Genomic DNA, 15,558 nt, shown 5'->3' on the forward strand with positions numbered 1-15,558 from the left:
GCTTATTGCTGGATTTTTTCTTTGGGTTAAAAAGTTGAATACACAATGTGAAAGACAGGAGCTTTCTGGTAAGTTTCATGGGTTTTCTGTCCAGTGGGTCCTCACCGACCAAGTGGAGTAGAAATGCACACATGCTGCACATGCAGCATATTAGTTCATCTTGTAAAAGATTTGGATTATTCATAGATTCACACCCGTGCATTTGAGCACTGGACAGCATCAAAGCCAGAATTTTCAGTGGCAATTGATGTGGAACAGCAAACAATAATTATTTCAAGTCTTCCTGTTTTCTAAACTCTCCTTATGTAGAAAAAAAGAGCAGCAGTGTGAACTAAGCTTGAAAGGTAAGTTTAACCTCAACTGTTTTCCAAATTATAAAAAAGTGAACATTTGCAGTTTCCTAAAGGATATATGCTGGCTGACTTTGGAATAGAAAACAAGACTTGGTTAGTTTTAAAAACTGAAGAGCTTTACAAATTAATGTAAGGTAGGCTCATGTTGTTTACTTTAACTGGGGAACTTTCAGATTTCTGACTGATACTCATTGGTTCTTCCATTTATATAATTAATAGCCTAAGATGGGATTTTTCTGGAGGTTTTTATTTCTGGGCTGAGTCTGATATCTCTGCATTTGATAGTAATGCATCCAACAGTTTCAATAGAAACAAGCTTAGGCCAGTGAAAATATAATAGAAATATCTGTTTAGAGTTTATAGATAAAAACAAGAAAGTTCTCAGCATACTGTTTAAAGGCAATTAACTTCAATTTGTTAAATACCATCTTATTGTATCATGACATCTTTTTTTTCAATTAAATGGTAGCAAATAACAATGCCATTAGGACAAAGTAAAACTGAATTGCCAGTTATATGCTAGATGTAAAGCACCTTTAAATATTTGTAGAAGAGATTCTTTCAGATGACAAGGGAAGGTAGAAGCAATTTAATGTAACCAGAGCTAAATACTTCTAAAGACAGTATACAAATTTTTTTTTTTAAAGATTAGATACTGCCCAATTTCTGATTATTACTCCATGTATCTAGGTGACTCCAGTGATTCCAAAGTATCCCTTTTAAGTTTCATCAACAGGCATGGCTTGTTCTCTTAATAATAGGAGCAGATGTCAAATTTTTATGCCTCTAAGATGCTTAGTCATACCTAGGAGATCCATCTGGTATAGATCGAGCCTCAGTTAACTTGTTCTCACCCATGAACTTCCCACTGAGAAAGTAAATCGAGCAGAGCTCCTCAGTCCAATGAAAAAGAAACTTGAATATTATCAATCTACTTGTAGTGCCAGAACCCCCTTCACTGTCTTTTTTTCTTAGTTGCTTTACACAGGTGACAAGGCTAGTAAAATGGAAGGAAACTTTATAATTGGGACAGAATTCCTGGAGCATACCACGAGTATCAGCAACTTTCCAAAAAGAAACAACTGAAGTATTTGTCAGTTCTGCAGAAAAAGGTGATTTAAAAAAGAGAAACAGAACCTTAATATAAAATGCCTGCTGATAGTACAAGTTGTTGACAACTGGTATTAACTGCAGTCGTCCACATTTTATGAGCTTAAGGATATATATTACAATGGTTTTCTTTTGTGGCTGTTGATTTAGATTAAAGATATAAAAGCAAATGCTGGGCTTCACAACTGGTGTGATTCCTGCAGTGGAATTCTGTGAAATTCCATATCCAATTGTTTACATTAGCTGAAGGCTTTAAAATTCTGTGGCTTGGGTAGGGACTTAGGCTGTGCTTTGACATCTCTCATGTTACAAGCCTTTCAATAACTTCAATGCAAATTAACCTGATTTAATTTTTAGCTCTTTCACCTGGTGCCAGGAAGGTCTGAAACATGATGGACCTGTCAGCAAATGCTTGTTCTGCATAACAGCTACATCTCTGGTAACCATATGTGTTAATGACAAATGCTTCAGTTCTGCCTTCAAGGGAGATTTATTTTCCTTTTATGGTATGTCTTCATTAGTTAGTTATAAGACTGTATTCTAAAAACCTGACATATGAAGTGCTTTTATGTTTGTGGGAAATTTTATGGCAATGTGAGGAAGCAACATGAATTTTCCACTGAAGATTGTCAGTGAAGAGAGATCAAGTTAATACCCCTGTATCTTGAATTGTATGAGTAGTTTTAGTATATTTTTATCAGTAGAATTTAATGTTGATTTCTTCTCTCACTCATCTGTCCTTTCACAGTCTTAGGTTGCTTGCAAGGTTCTAGATTACTGGACTGCAGCAATTGTCCCATGGAATATACATTTCTTGTAGCATACAGTTCTTAAACTGGAAAAAGCCCCTAAAAAATGGGAAGAATCTATTGTAACTTCTATTAAAAGGGTGTTTCTCTCAGGAATATACTGTCAGTGTTGGAGGGCCAATGGGTCTCTGCTAGGATCAGGTTAGCAGATTAGTTAAATTTTAAGTGGAAAGGGAAAGACTCACCCACCCTTCAGAGTGCTCCTTCACTTGAGGCCTGTTTTTCATCCATGGTCACCACAATGTCATTGCAACTTCTGCTGTTGTGCAATCTGTTAGCATTCCTTAAAATAGGAAAGGAATAAGCATGTGGTCTGCACACCAACACCAACAGGGATTTTGGAGCTGGGGACAGGCAGCAGCACTGAGTGGTCTGGAGAAGGGCACCATGGCTCCTGTGCTTGTGTGACAGTGCTGGGAGGAGGACGTTCAGTAAGGGATGGGATGGGATGGGATGTGGGGTATCTGAGCAGATGCCACTGGCATCTCCCAGTCTTTATGACAGGCTTGATTTGGCAGCCCTGTGTGTTGGCCTTCTGCAGAAGTGAGAGCTGGGTTGGGAAGAGACAGGCCAAGGACCAAAAAAATAGGAGCAATGAAGAGAAGAGTGTTAAGCTGTCTGATAAGATTTTTGTTGAGCTGTGCTTTTGAGGTGAAACAATAAATTGTGGCGTTATTAAACTGCACCCATTACATCTTTTTTGTCTCTCTGCAACATCTACAGTGAAGGCAGATGTATGAAAATATTAATAATTAAAATATATCAGGGAAAGAATATTTTTTTTTCTGAAATGCTGCTTTAACTGTTGTGGTGACAGACTCTTTGTGTGTGGTTTCTAAACATATTTTGGGTTTGGTTCAGATTGCAGATAGGCTATTCTGTTTAAGTCCAAGAGTAATTTTTATTTGACAAAATCTCTAATTCCTGAATGGCCACAACCCTTTTGCAAATGTTTGTAGGAAATCTCAGGTCTGGTGAGGTGCACTTCACTCACTGAGACAGGTCTTCTGTGGAAAGTGGAACAAAAATCCCCAAAGACTGTTTACACAACTCTTAGACCTCCAAGGACTGTGTTAAATTTTATACTTTTTACTTTTGAGAGCTTTGCTATGTATTTTAATAATTCCTCCAAAACATTATTTTTGTTTAAAAAATGTTACAAATATTAATAGGTCTCTGGAGCTACCAATGAATAATTGTGGTTAAATTTTAGACTGCATATTTCATCTGTTAGGATTGTTATTTGTGCTAAATTTTACTGCTGAGATTATAATTTACTACATGCTTTAAAAGTATTAAAAGATAGTGAAACACAGTATTCATATGGGCAATTATGTTTATTGATCTTATTTCCTTCAAAGAGGAAAATTTTATAGCAATACATCAAGACAATAGGAATAAGGAGATACTTGTTACAAATATTTTATGTTGAGAAAGGTGCTTCGTGGAATTTGTATATTTTCATTTGTTTTCCTTTAAAAGGGAAATGAAAATATATCTATTCATCAGCTTGTGGGGATATGGCTGCTACTGTGGGTTGAAATATTTAGTATCTTGTAAACTGGTAACACATGCTAAACAGAAAGGAAATGCATTCCTGAAATTTATCATGTGAATTTCATGTCATTGTATTGGAAATAAATAGCCAGTTAAGCCCAAGAATGTGAGTGTAAAATTTGATGGTACCTGACTGAGCCATAGTAACATGGCTGCTGAAGAGCTGCTAAGTTTGAAGGACAGGTGTGTGTATCCATACTCTTGCCAAAGTTACAAGTGTGGTATATAATGATGTCCCTCTCATAGATGCCAGAACAGAATAGGAGAAAATGCAGTGAAACTTCACATGGCCAACATGTGGTACAGTACAATGCATTTAGTAGCTTTTGGAATCAGAAATTACTCCATGACAATGCAACATGCATGGACTATTCTGTGTTGGTGTAGTTTATGGCTAGCCTATTTATAATAGACATTTTAGTTGATATAAAAATGCATGGTTGTTATTCTTTTTGTGTGTGTGTGTGGGGTTAGTTTCTTAAGAATGTGAGACAACAGAACTTAAAGCATTTTGCAAGTCCAGAAAGGAACACTGCCCTGACTGACTGTGAAACTGTGGCTTTTGAGGAATATTTAGTCTAATAGGACACACTGAATTACTACTCTTGTGTGTTTGGGAGATGTTAGAAATGTCTGAGATGCAACTTCACATTAGTGTTTTAATGTGGATCAGTTTGTTATGGAAGTGAGTCTCTTAAGTATCATGATTACCTTTTCTTTCTCATTGTGGACCAGTCTGAGAGTTCATGCATTGGATTTCTTCTGGATTAACATAACTGGGAGAGATAATCCAGAGGGATGTAATGTGCTTTAGCAACTAATGGGCATTGTGTCCGTGGGACCAGACTAGAATTAGCTGAAGGAAAAGGGAAAGTTGAAATATGTGTAGTGCATACATACATACAATATGTGTAGTGCAACATCAAGACCAGGTGTTCTGCTCAATGGATGTGTTTCTGTGCTCCACATGACTTCCTAGGGAGTTTGTAGGTGATTCTGTATTGCCTTGTTGGTAGGCAGTGGAGGCAAATGCAGCCTGTGATAAACATACCACATCACATGCTGTTGGGAGTCACCCAACTAACCAGTAATCTTATAACTATACAGAATAGTAATATGGACTGTAGTTTTCAGTTATAAAATCAAATCAGCATTCAAAGCAGCATGCAATATCCTACAGTATATTGAGAACCAGTTGTATTTTTTTCAAATACAAAGTAAATTGTACATATCTACATTTATGTTGTATTTTACATAATCAAGCATTACATTTTTAGAACATATTTTGTTCTTTTGTTAATTTCCCAAGGCTACACTTCTGTCACATCCTTGAGCCAGCACATACTTTTATTATCTCATTATTTCATATGTATAGAAAATCAAGTTTATGACACAACAGAAGAGGTGCATTAGCATTTCAAAAGGGTGGGGATTTTGAAATAGAGCCTATGAACAAGTAGTTGACAAGCTATCTTTTGCCTCCCTATTAATGCTGTTAGACTAGTTTCTGTTCACTTCAACTGGATTACTTAATATCAAAAAATGTGTTTGAAATTTGGCCCAAATATAGTTTGAGATTCAATATATTACTTTAATAACTTCAAGTTGGTGTCTGTGTGTTTAATTCCTCCTGTTGCAGGGAGAAGTGAAGTTTATTTCATCTGGATTCTTTTACAGATTGGTCAAGACTTCTGCTAAACAGAATAAGACCTCAGTTGAGATCAGTCTTAGAAGTGGTAAGAGTGAAGTCTGTGAAACCACAAGAAGGCAGTCATAACTCACAAGTGTGTGGAGACACCAGGATTCCTGTGCTCATTTGTTTTTACAGCTTGTGTTTGTCTAGTAGTTTTTCTGTGCATTTGAGAAGACAGTGCTCTAAAAAGAGGAAAGGTGTCCCATACTTAGAGATGCAAATTTAATCCAAGCAATGCATAGTCTATTTTCAAAAGTACTGTTCTTTTGCTGTTTCATTGGTAATGGCCTTTGGATTTTGATGATTGTCTTTCTAGGAACCTACTAATGATGACAGCCAAAGAACAAATAGTGTTGTGTATCATGAAATAGGTGATGGTTGGTGATTTTCTTAATTTATTTCTTAATTACTCTGGTATTTTTTAATGTTTTTGGTGTATATGAAGTTGTATCTTTTAATGTTTTGCTCTGTAACAGCAATAAAGGTTGACTTTGTATAAACTGTTTAGCAAATATCAACACAAAGTTTAGGTCAATATAGTTCTATTTGTAGCCATCTGTCTACAGGAGGACTCACCATTTCTTGTGATAGGAGCTTGCACATTACAGATGATGGCAATGTCAACATAAATCCAAAAGAGAACCTGACTAAGGCTTTCTAAAAAGTTATTTTCTGGTGTCAAATCCAGATGTTTAAAATTAGGTGGCAGTGTGAGTCACACTGTGGCCCATGATAATTTAATTTTGGTTTATAGTTGCAAGTTCAGAGAATGAGTTTTTAGGATGATCAGTTTTATAAGTATTTCTTGCATTCAGTCATCTCTTTAACTTAATTACTTTGGATTAACCAGTAACCAGCATTGGCTTTTCTATGGTTTAAACATCTGTGGTATAAAAATGGCTTCCTCTAAGGGCATTGCACATTTGATTTAGTTGTGAGGAATCACAGTGGTTAGTTACAGTAACAAAATAACTTTAGGTGTTTGTTCCAAAATATGTTCTTGCCCTCAGTGTCAGTTTTTTTTGGGATACTGTTGCTTGGTGGTTTTGTTGTTTTTTTTTTTTTTTTAAGAGTTGTATGTCATTATAAGATGGCAGAGGAAATATATGTACATAGTTAAGCTTAATGCTGAATTTCTACATGTGTTTGTATAACACAGTCCTAAAGTTATCTGATAGTAATATATTAAACAGTGTCACTAATATGGTGCTAAGTGCTGTTTGAGCTCCTACCTTTTCTCACATTATAGTTCTATGCAGTATTTTTTTTGTTGCTGTTTTGTTTTGTTTGTAGGTTTTATATGCTTTTTTGTTTTCTCTTGTTTGGGTGATCTTTATTTGGTTTTGGTGTTGAAATTTTGCTTTGTGCTTTTGCTAACTAGAATAAAGTCTGAGGACATTACTTACACATCAGGAATAAACGAAGATGTTATTTTGGACCTTAAAGCACAGTCCTGTGCTGTCAGTCTCAGCCTGGGCTGGCTCCCAGGGCATGGGGAGCCAGGGCTGGGGGTGACCTCACTGCAGGCTATGGCCCCTCTGAGGGATGGGCAGAGCTGGGTGCTGGTACAGGGTCATCAACAGCCTCAGGCATGGCCAAAGATGAGCCAGGCTCAGGGAGTGCCAGGGACAGCTGTGGGGTGAGTGGGCTCATGGTGTGCTGGGAGAACTGGCTGAAGGTCAGGGCTCAGGGACTGTAGTGAATGGGGGCACATCTGGCAGGTGTCTGTTCATCACTGGTGTTCCTCAGGGTTTGGTTCTAGAGCCAGCTCTGTTCAGTGCATTTATCAGTGCTCTGGTGCAGCAGGTGAGTGCACCATTACTGCAAGATTGCTGATGATACCAAATTGGGAGGTGCTGGTGCTGCTTTTGAGGGATGAGAGGCCTTGTGTAGGGATCTAGATAGGTTAGAGCATTGGGCATTGGTTAATAGGATGAAATTTGACAAGTAAAAAATGTTGGATTCTGCATAATGCTGTGCCCAAGTATAAACTGGCAGAGGAGGAGTTGGAGAGCAGCCCTGCAGAAAAAGATCTGGGGTGACTGATCAGCATCAGGCTGAATAGGAATCAGCAGGGTTCCAAAGAGCCGAGAGGGAAAATCACATCCTGGAATTCATCAAACACAGCACCACCAGCTGCTCAAAATGGTGATTATCCCTCTGTATCAGCATTGGTGCGGCCTCACCCAGAGTGCTGTGTGCAGTTCTAGGCCCCACAATGTAATAAGGATGTGAAAGTCCTTGAATGCTCCCAGAGGAGGGCAACAAAGCCAGTGACAGGGCTGGAAGATGTCCTGAGAAGTGTGGCTGAGGACTTTGGGCTTGTCTAGTTTGGAGAGGAGGAGGCTGAAGGGTGACATCATTGCTCCCTATCTGAAAAGGGGAAGTGGAGAGGAAGGTGCTGATCTCTTCTTCCTGGGATCTACTGACAGGACACATGGGAATGGCTCAAAGCTACACAGTAACATTCAATTTATTATTAGTTGATGCTTACTTTTTTCAGTTTCATTCTTTATTAGAACCATTATAAGACTACAGAAATACCTTACTAAGGAATTATTTCTGTAAAATACAATGTACAATGAAATCAGAAACTATATAAAGAGCAAAATGTACTCATTTCAGTTGTTTGTATTTCCTTCCTTTCTTTTCTGAACAGAAGCCAAGGAACCAGAATATTACTATTACTATTCAGAATATTACTACTATTTTGTTGTATCTAATGGCTGTTTTAATCTCATACTGCTCTTCTTCTATCCATGTCTTCTCCAGTGGATGGTCTTCAAATTTGACATACACTGGACAAGCATGTAGTAGAAACAATGCTAAAAATATGTTTGTGTAAGTTGCCCTTGAAAGAGCCAGTTTTGTTTCTGAGGTGTAGACCTTGCTTTTGAACTTCATAACTTTCTCCTTCACCACCTGCAGCTCCATGTGTCTCCTGTGCATTTCCTCAGAGTGGTTTGGTTTCACTGGCCAGGTTTTAGTCTCTACTCCAGCCTGTTGCTGAGTCATCTCAAAGCGCATAAGGGCTTAAATTTGCTGTAACTTGGTGAATGACTTCTGGGGCAAGTGGTCTTGGTGTTGTGTAACAGGGTTTTCTATTTTCATTTTCCTGCATTGTTTTCAAAGAAAAATCTGTTCCTGTTATTTATATACAAAAGCATAACTAAATACCATAGACCAGGAGAGGTGGTACTGTGGTTCCCCTGCCCATACGTTTACTACAAATTTGTGTTTATTCTTGATAGTGCTTCAAGAAATAAATTTCTCTTTGGCATTTCCCATCTGTTGCTTTTGATATCTCTCCCCACTAAGTGTACAGACTTATCTGAAATTCATTCCTGAGTGCATACTTTTGTATTTGGGAGCTGGGATGCCTAGTTTGATTTGATTCCATTTTTCACCTTAGTTGCACATTTCAGAGCTGGGCCTGGGGACACACAACACTGACATAGATAAGTACCTGTATTAATTTGTGCCACAGTGACCATGCAGTCAGGAAATGCATATTAAGCACAAGTTATACTTTACTGTTACTTTTAACTTCATGCTGTTGAGATTTTTTAAAGGGTACAGAAAATGTATATTGGGAGCCTCTTTTTAAATTCATCATTACAGCAGTATTGATTTGTCTACTCAAATGTTCTGTTTTACTTCAGTGGGTACTGTTATTTGAAAGGTTTATTTTTATGCTTTTTTTGTCATTTTGAAAGAATCAGTGGGGTTGTCAGGAGAGGCCACTTCTGAGAGACAGTGGTTTCACACAAATGTGGATTGAAGATTGGGCAGGGGAGAAGAGACTTCCAAAACTGATAATAGATATGCAGCTACTGTCATAGCAGATGAAGTGGCTAGTTAATTTTCGTAGCTCATGTCTGGCATTTCAAAAGAAGGGTTGTATCTCCTGGCATAATTATGGACAGAGATGCAAATTAAGTAATTTTATACCTTTTTTTTTTTTTTTTTGACATTGCTCCAATTAAAGACCAGTTTGTACTTGCTTGTGAATGTTATTAACTTCTTTCCCCCCCATGGGGCCTACTGTAGGTAGAAGAAGATTGATTTTTCTTGCTTCTTTACATGTATTTTTTTTACAAGAGATGCTGCACAGCTTTCCTTTTTTCAAGGCACAGAATATAGACGTTTGTCTTAACTGTTCAGGACAAAGGGCATTTGTAGTTTAACAAAGGAAATCAAGTGTGCACAAATACTTGTTGGAATGAATCTTGTAATATGATATTGTAATCCTTCGAGTCTTGTAATATTTATCTGTTGTTTTGTTTTAGTTTTTTTCCCCCTCCCGTTTTTGCTTTTGTAATCTATTTTTCTTGTACATGTCAAACAGCCCTGGTCTTTGACGGTCTGATTCTTGAAGTTTGTCTGCCCTCTCCTTCCTGGCAGATTGGAAGTGTGTGGGGCTGAGGCGGTGGCCTGAGTTCCTCTAATCCATCTCCTATGTGCTGTTGGAGACTGCTTTAGTTTCCTCTGCTTGACATCTTCCATATGATGTGTCAGGCCTGGGAAGATGGGATGCTTGGAGTTTGCCCTGTTGAGTGCAGTTTGCTCTCTTCAGTATGCAGATTAGGATGCTTCAAGGTTGCCCTGAAGATAGGCTGTGCAAGGCTCATAAATGGCTAGGAAAACTGGTATTAACTCTTCCTTGAGGCCATTTCTGTGCTGCAGGTTGAAGCCACCACTAAAGACAAAGTCAAAACCGGCATAAGTCAAGTCAGAATTGGGTTTGAAGAAAAAGAGACATGAGGGAAGTGAGAATGGAATGTGGGATCATGTAAAATGCTACAGATAAAAATACAATTTGCTGATTATTTGGAATTACGGTTTTAGCCAGGTACACTGGCATGAGCAATAATCACAGCTGAATGTTTGTGATTAACCATGTGTTGAGATGCAGAATGGAGGGGAGCCTTCATTTAGAGTTTGTGCTTGCTCTGCTACCTTTGTTGTTCAAAGGAAGCCTGTAGAATTTGTTTTTCCTTATACAATGAAAGGTCATTCATATCATGTTAGTTTGTATGAAGTTGAAGTTGCTAAACAATATTTTTACATTTTGATAGATTTCCTTTTTAACTCAAGTACTAATAGGTTTCAGTAGAGAAATAAAAACAGTTGTAGATGTTGAAATTATCAAGTAGGGGAACCAAACATCTGGGCATTTATGGCTTTATTATCTCAAGTAACAAATCTAATTTAAAAGCAGAGGTGCTTTTTCTAGTTCAGTGGAAAGTAGCAGCATAACTGAAACAAAGTGGTGAGCTGCTACTGATCTGTTATTGCAATCAGCTACTTCTGTCACATTTTATGTGAAGAAGAAAGGGGGATAAATTGAAACTAGCACATAAAATATTGTTTTAACATTGCTGCTGGCTAGATTTGTAAATGGAAATAATAAATCCTAATACACCATTGAGAGTAATACTAAAGAATTCCCACTAGCTTATGTTATTTACAGCTGTTCTAAAGTTTTATTTCTTTTATTTATGTCTCTTTCCAAAGGGGTTGGACCTGAGATGGTGCTCATAGTTGGCTAATCTTATGCTAGCGAATCAGTTTTAGCTAAGTTTTACCATAATGACAGATAAAAATGGTATTATAAAATTAAGTAGTATTGCATGGTAATCTGCTGGAAGATAAAATAAATTTTCATAAAATATTGAAATTAAATTGTATGAACTGATTGTTTTAAAATGCTCTTAAATAACTGCAAATAAGTGGAAAGGAGTGAAAAAGAGAGGATATATCTTTATATTTATTATCCCCATAGCTTCCTTGGTAATGTAGGAGTAGAAATTGTTAGCATTTCAGCTCATATGAAAAAAAGACATATGAATTTTCTGAAGTTCAGATTAAGAGTTGTGGTGAATGCCAAACCATTCTGTGATTCTGACTATGGAGATTGTTGAAGTCACAAAATGATGGAAATTGGAAGGGATCTTTAAAGATTATCTAGTTCATCCCTCCTGCCCTGGGATCTTCCATGAGATCATGTTGGTTGTTGAACAGTTCCAATGATGGAGCATCCACCACTTCTCTGGGCAATCTGTTCCAGTATCTCACCACCCTTTTCTAGGGAAGAAACTTTTTATGATCCGATCTAAATCTGCCCTCTCTGTTTGCAGAGAGGGCAGATTTAGATTGGATCATAAAAGATTCTAATGTATCTGTTGCCCTTTGTTCCATCCCTACAGGCCTTGGTTCTCTCTGCCTTTCTTGCAAGTCCCCTTTATATAATGAAAAGCTGCAATGAGGTTTCTCTGGAGCATTCTCTTCTCCAGGCTGAACAACCCCAAGCATCTCAGCCTTTATTGAAAGGTGCTCTGGTCCTCTGATCATTTTCATGGCCTTTCCCTGGACCTGCTCCAACAGGTCCTTGACTTTCTTGTCCTGAGGATCCCAGAACTGCATGCAGTTCTCCATGTGTGGCTCATGAGAGCAGATTAAAAGAGGACAATCCCTTCCCTTGACCTATTGGCCATGTCTCGGAAACTTTTGTGAACATATGACTACACACTTGTGTGAAGGCATGCACAAACATGATCTTTTTAAACATTCACAAAGAGAGATCCAGCTTCAAAGCCATAGGCTTCATAGTTGTGGTAGCAAATCACTGTATTCAAGCTTACAAACTTTGCTGAGATCAGAGCACAATGCTGCAGTTTTGAAAAACTATTGTGGTTGTCTCCATTACATTGATTCTAATGTATCTATTTCTCCTTCTGAATTGTATATTGACAGAATAATTTTTATTTTATCTGAGTTTTATACATAGAAAGTTTTGTATTGCTGTGGTTAAGAGCCAGCTGGCAGCTAAGCTTGACATATGCTTACCCAGTTGATCTGTGGGTGGGACTGGGGAGAGTATCAGAGCAGTAAAGGTAGAAAAACCTCATGGGTTGTGATAAAGACAGTTTAATAGGTAAAGCAAAAGCCATGCACACAAGCAAAGCAAGGAATCATTTCACTATTTCCCAGATGTTCAGCCATCCCCTTTGTCATGCATACTGCTGATTTGGGAAGACAAACACCATCACTCCAAATATCCATCCCTTCCTCCTCCTCCCTTTGGCATTATATGTTGAGTAGGATACCATATGGTATGGAATATCCCTTTGGTCAGTTGGGATCATCTGTCCCATCTGTGTCCTCTCCCAACTCCTTGTGCACCCCCAGCCCTCCCAGGTGGGATGGGGTGAGGAGCAGAAAAGGCCTTGATGCTGTATGTGAGCATTTGTAAGAACTGCTCAGCAGTATCAAAAACATCCCCATGTTATCAACACTGCTTCCAGCACAAATCCAAAGCATAGACCATGCTACGGTGAAAAAAATTATGCCAGATGAAACCAACATATGTAACATATGTATATCATTCCATTATTTCCATCACTTTTTAATAAAAAAAGAAAAAAAATAGAAAAGGATAAAGAGAAAAAGATATAGAGCTGCTATATTAGTTCTTTGCATTCTGGCCTACCTGAATTCCTCCTCCTTGGAAACTGATTTCCAGATCTATAGTTGGTGCCAACAGTGACAGAATACTGCAGTCACATTCCCTGTGGGAGTACCTTGCCTAATTCCTATGAAAGGGTGTCTTTTTACTCCCTCATAGATTGACAATTGTAGCCTAATTCTGAACAATAGATTTACCAGAATGTTCAGCCATTCTGTTTCCAGAGTATGGATTTATAAATGATGGAAGAAGTATATACATATAATGTCCTTACCCTGGACTTTGGATGTCTTGCAGGGTTTGTACCCAATTTCTCATGTTCAGTCATTCCGGTTTTCCTGATGTTGTTTCAATGTTCCACTATACAGAAAGTAAATCATTATTTTGTTTCATCTTTTAACACCACAAACATACACTTCTGAGCTGTGAGTTTTTTCCCAATATTGACCTTTCAGAAACATCTCTAGAAGAATAACAAGTTGCTGTTTGTCCCTCTGCAGTTTCATACTTCTCTTTCTCTTCTCATTGTGTTTTCTTTTCCTTTAGCTTAAGTTATTATTTTGCTTGTTATACTGTATTGGTTGTTTTACTGCAGTCAGGATAAATCAGAGCTATACTGTTTCCTTATGTTGGAAACACACTTTATTATCAAAAATATAAAATAAAACTGGCACAGGTGTCTTTTGGGAAACTCATATTGCATTTAATTGAATTTTCCATTTACATAAAGGTTGTTCATTATCTTTGCTTGACAATTTGTTTTAAATGTTGTGCAAAATTGAAATGTAACTAATGGACTTTTCTTTTCATGAATCACTACTAATCTATATCAATTTCTTAAGCGCAAGTATTACCTTGGTCTACTACTTAGCAATTCTAGACAGCGTTTACCAAGATGGACTAAAAGATGACTTTGTTCAGTTTTCCACCAAACTTGCCCACTGAAATGCTTTCCTAATTTTTTAATGTTCACTTTACACTTGTGTGAGCCTTTAACTCCACAGAAGGGAGCAGGACTCAGGATTGGTACTTACGCTGTGGCACAATATTGTCTGAGCAGAACTGGATGGTGTATTCTGTTTAAATATGTTAGGGTGAATATGTCTAGCCTGAAAGAAATATTATCATTCATGTACATTTCTTTTGTCTTTCAGAACAATGGGTCACTTGCTTGGTGCCAGAATCATAAACAGTGTTCAAAGGTAAGTCTGCTTTTTGCTCTCTCATTTATGTTACCTATCTGCTTTCAGTCTCTTGTCTGTAGATTAAGTGCTTTTCTTCTTAGCCTGTTTTCAGAAGTGTCTGTTTATATTTTATTTGGAAACCTCATCCTGTAATAAAATATCAAAAATTAAAACAAAGATATTTACTCTTTCGGGACAAAGGAACCGTGTTGCAGGATATGTATCAAGCATAGTTAAGCCAACATAATTCTGTCATTTTAAGAAAGTTTACATTGGCTAGAAACTGGTGTCTCATTTGTGGTTTTTTTCAGTATTTTTGGTAAGAAGAAAGTAAAGCTGTCAATAACTTAAAAATCTTCCTCCAACAGTACAAGGGTATTTCAACATTCAACATTTTGTTCAGTTTGGGTATTTAATTTTTATCTTGAACCTGAGTTTCTTGGAAAGTATTCTTGACACAAATCCCAGTGGCTCTACTGATGCCCCTTTCCCATTCTAGCATCAAATCCTGGAAACCTAAAGGGTAAATGGGCTAATTGTCAAATGATTCTCCTGTGCAAGAGTCTTTGTATGGTGCCTGGATGGAAGCAACAACAGTTTGGGAGCTGTAGCGGGTTTAGCTCAAGTGGAATTGCACATTTGTTGCTGACTGTTCATAAATTTCATGGAAGATGCATTCACTGGAAATTTGCCTAAAGGTCCTAAAAATGTGTTTCTCCAATAATTTAAGCCTTTTTATTCATGAAGGTTGTACTGAAAATGGAATTAAATCTAAGTAGCATTGTTCTGTATTGTTTCAATAATGCAGTCGATGTTAAATGCTGATGCTAACCCTTGATTTTAACACATGTTGATTTCTTGTGTACATTTAAAGAATGAGATTGCATGTTTGCTGACCTAGCTTCTCTTGACATAAAAGGGACTGGAAATGGGCCAATTTTTGACTGTTCTGTTGCAGGTAAATAAAACAAAGTTGATTGCTTTTATCAGTATTAAAATCCAGGGTATAACAGCGTCAATATAAGTAAATGATGGAATGGAACATTTCCTATTAGCTGCGTCACACTGCTAAGGATTTCGCTTCTGCAAGGAAATCTTATCATCCTTAAAATTCTTCTTGGAAACCCCAAACAGATGTGCAAAGTACATATTTCATGATAACTGAATTGCCTTTTTAGCAAAGCCTGAGGGCCTTGTTCCATAGTGACCCATCATTTGTTCCATAGTGATCCTGATACAGTTTTTAAAAAATTTAGTTGCAAAGCCTACTGTGGTAAGTAATTGGAAGGGTTTTCCAATGGTTTGTGTCTGCCCGACAAAGAAGGAATCACACAAGAAAAGTAGTCTAGGTTTTAAAGCAGGGCAGAGGTCATAAGAATATCTC

The 15,558-nt window shown here is 37.5% G+C and overlaps 1 protein-coding gene across 1 annotated transcript in view; it reads left to right on the forward strand.

Annotated features, from left to right (window-relative positions):
- Nucleotides 1-15,558, forward strand: part of ANOS1 (anosmin 1) — a 131,573-nt gene that overhangs the window by 10,512 nt on the left and 105,503 nt on the right. Inside the window, exon 2 of the mRNA XM_071430572.1 lies at nucleotides 14,145-14,192. Within this exon, the coding sequence (XP_071286673.1) occupies nucleotides 14,145-14,192 (48 nt within the window). The remainder of the gene's footprint in view (nucleotides 1-14,144; nucleotides 14,193-15,558) is intronic.

Source organism: Agelaius tricolor, unplaced genomic scaffold (genome assembly GCF_023055355.1).
Source record: "Agelaius tricolor isolate 1412-34295 unplaced genomic scaffold, bAgeTri1.0.p SCAF_7, whole genome shotgun sequence".
Taxonomy (NCBI): Eukaryota; Metazoa; Chordata; class Aves; order Passeriformes; family Icteridae; genus Agelaius; species Agelaius tricolor.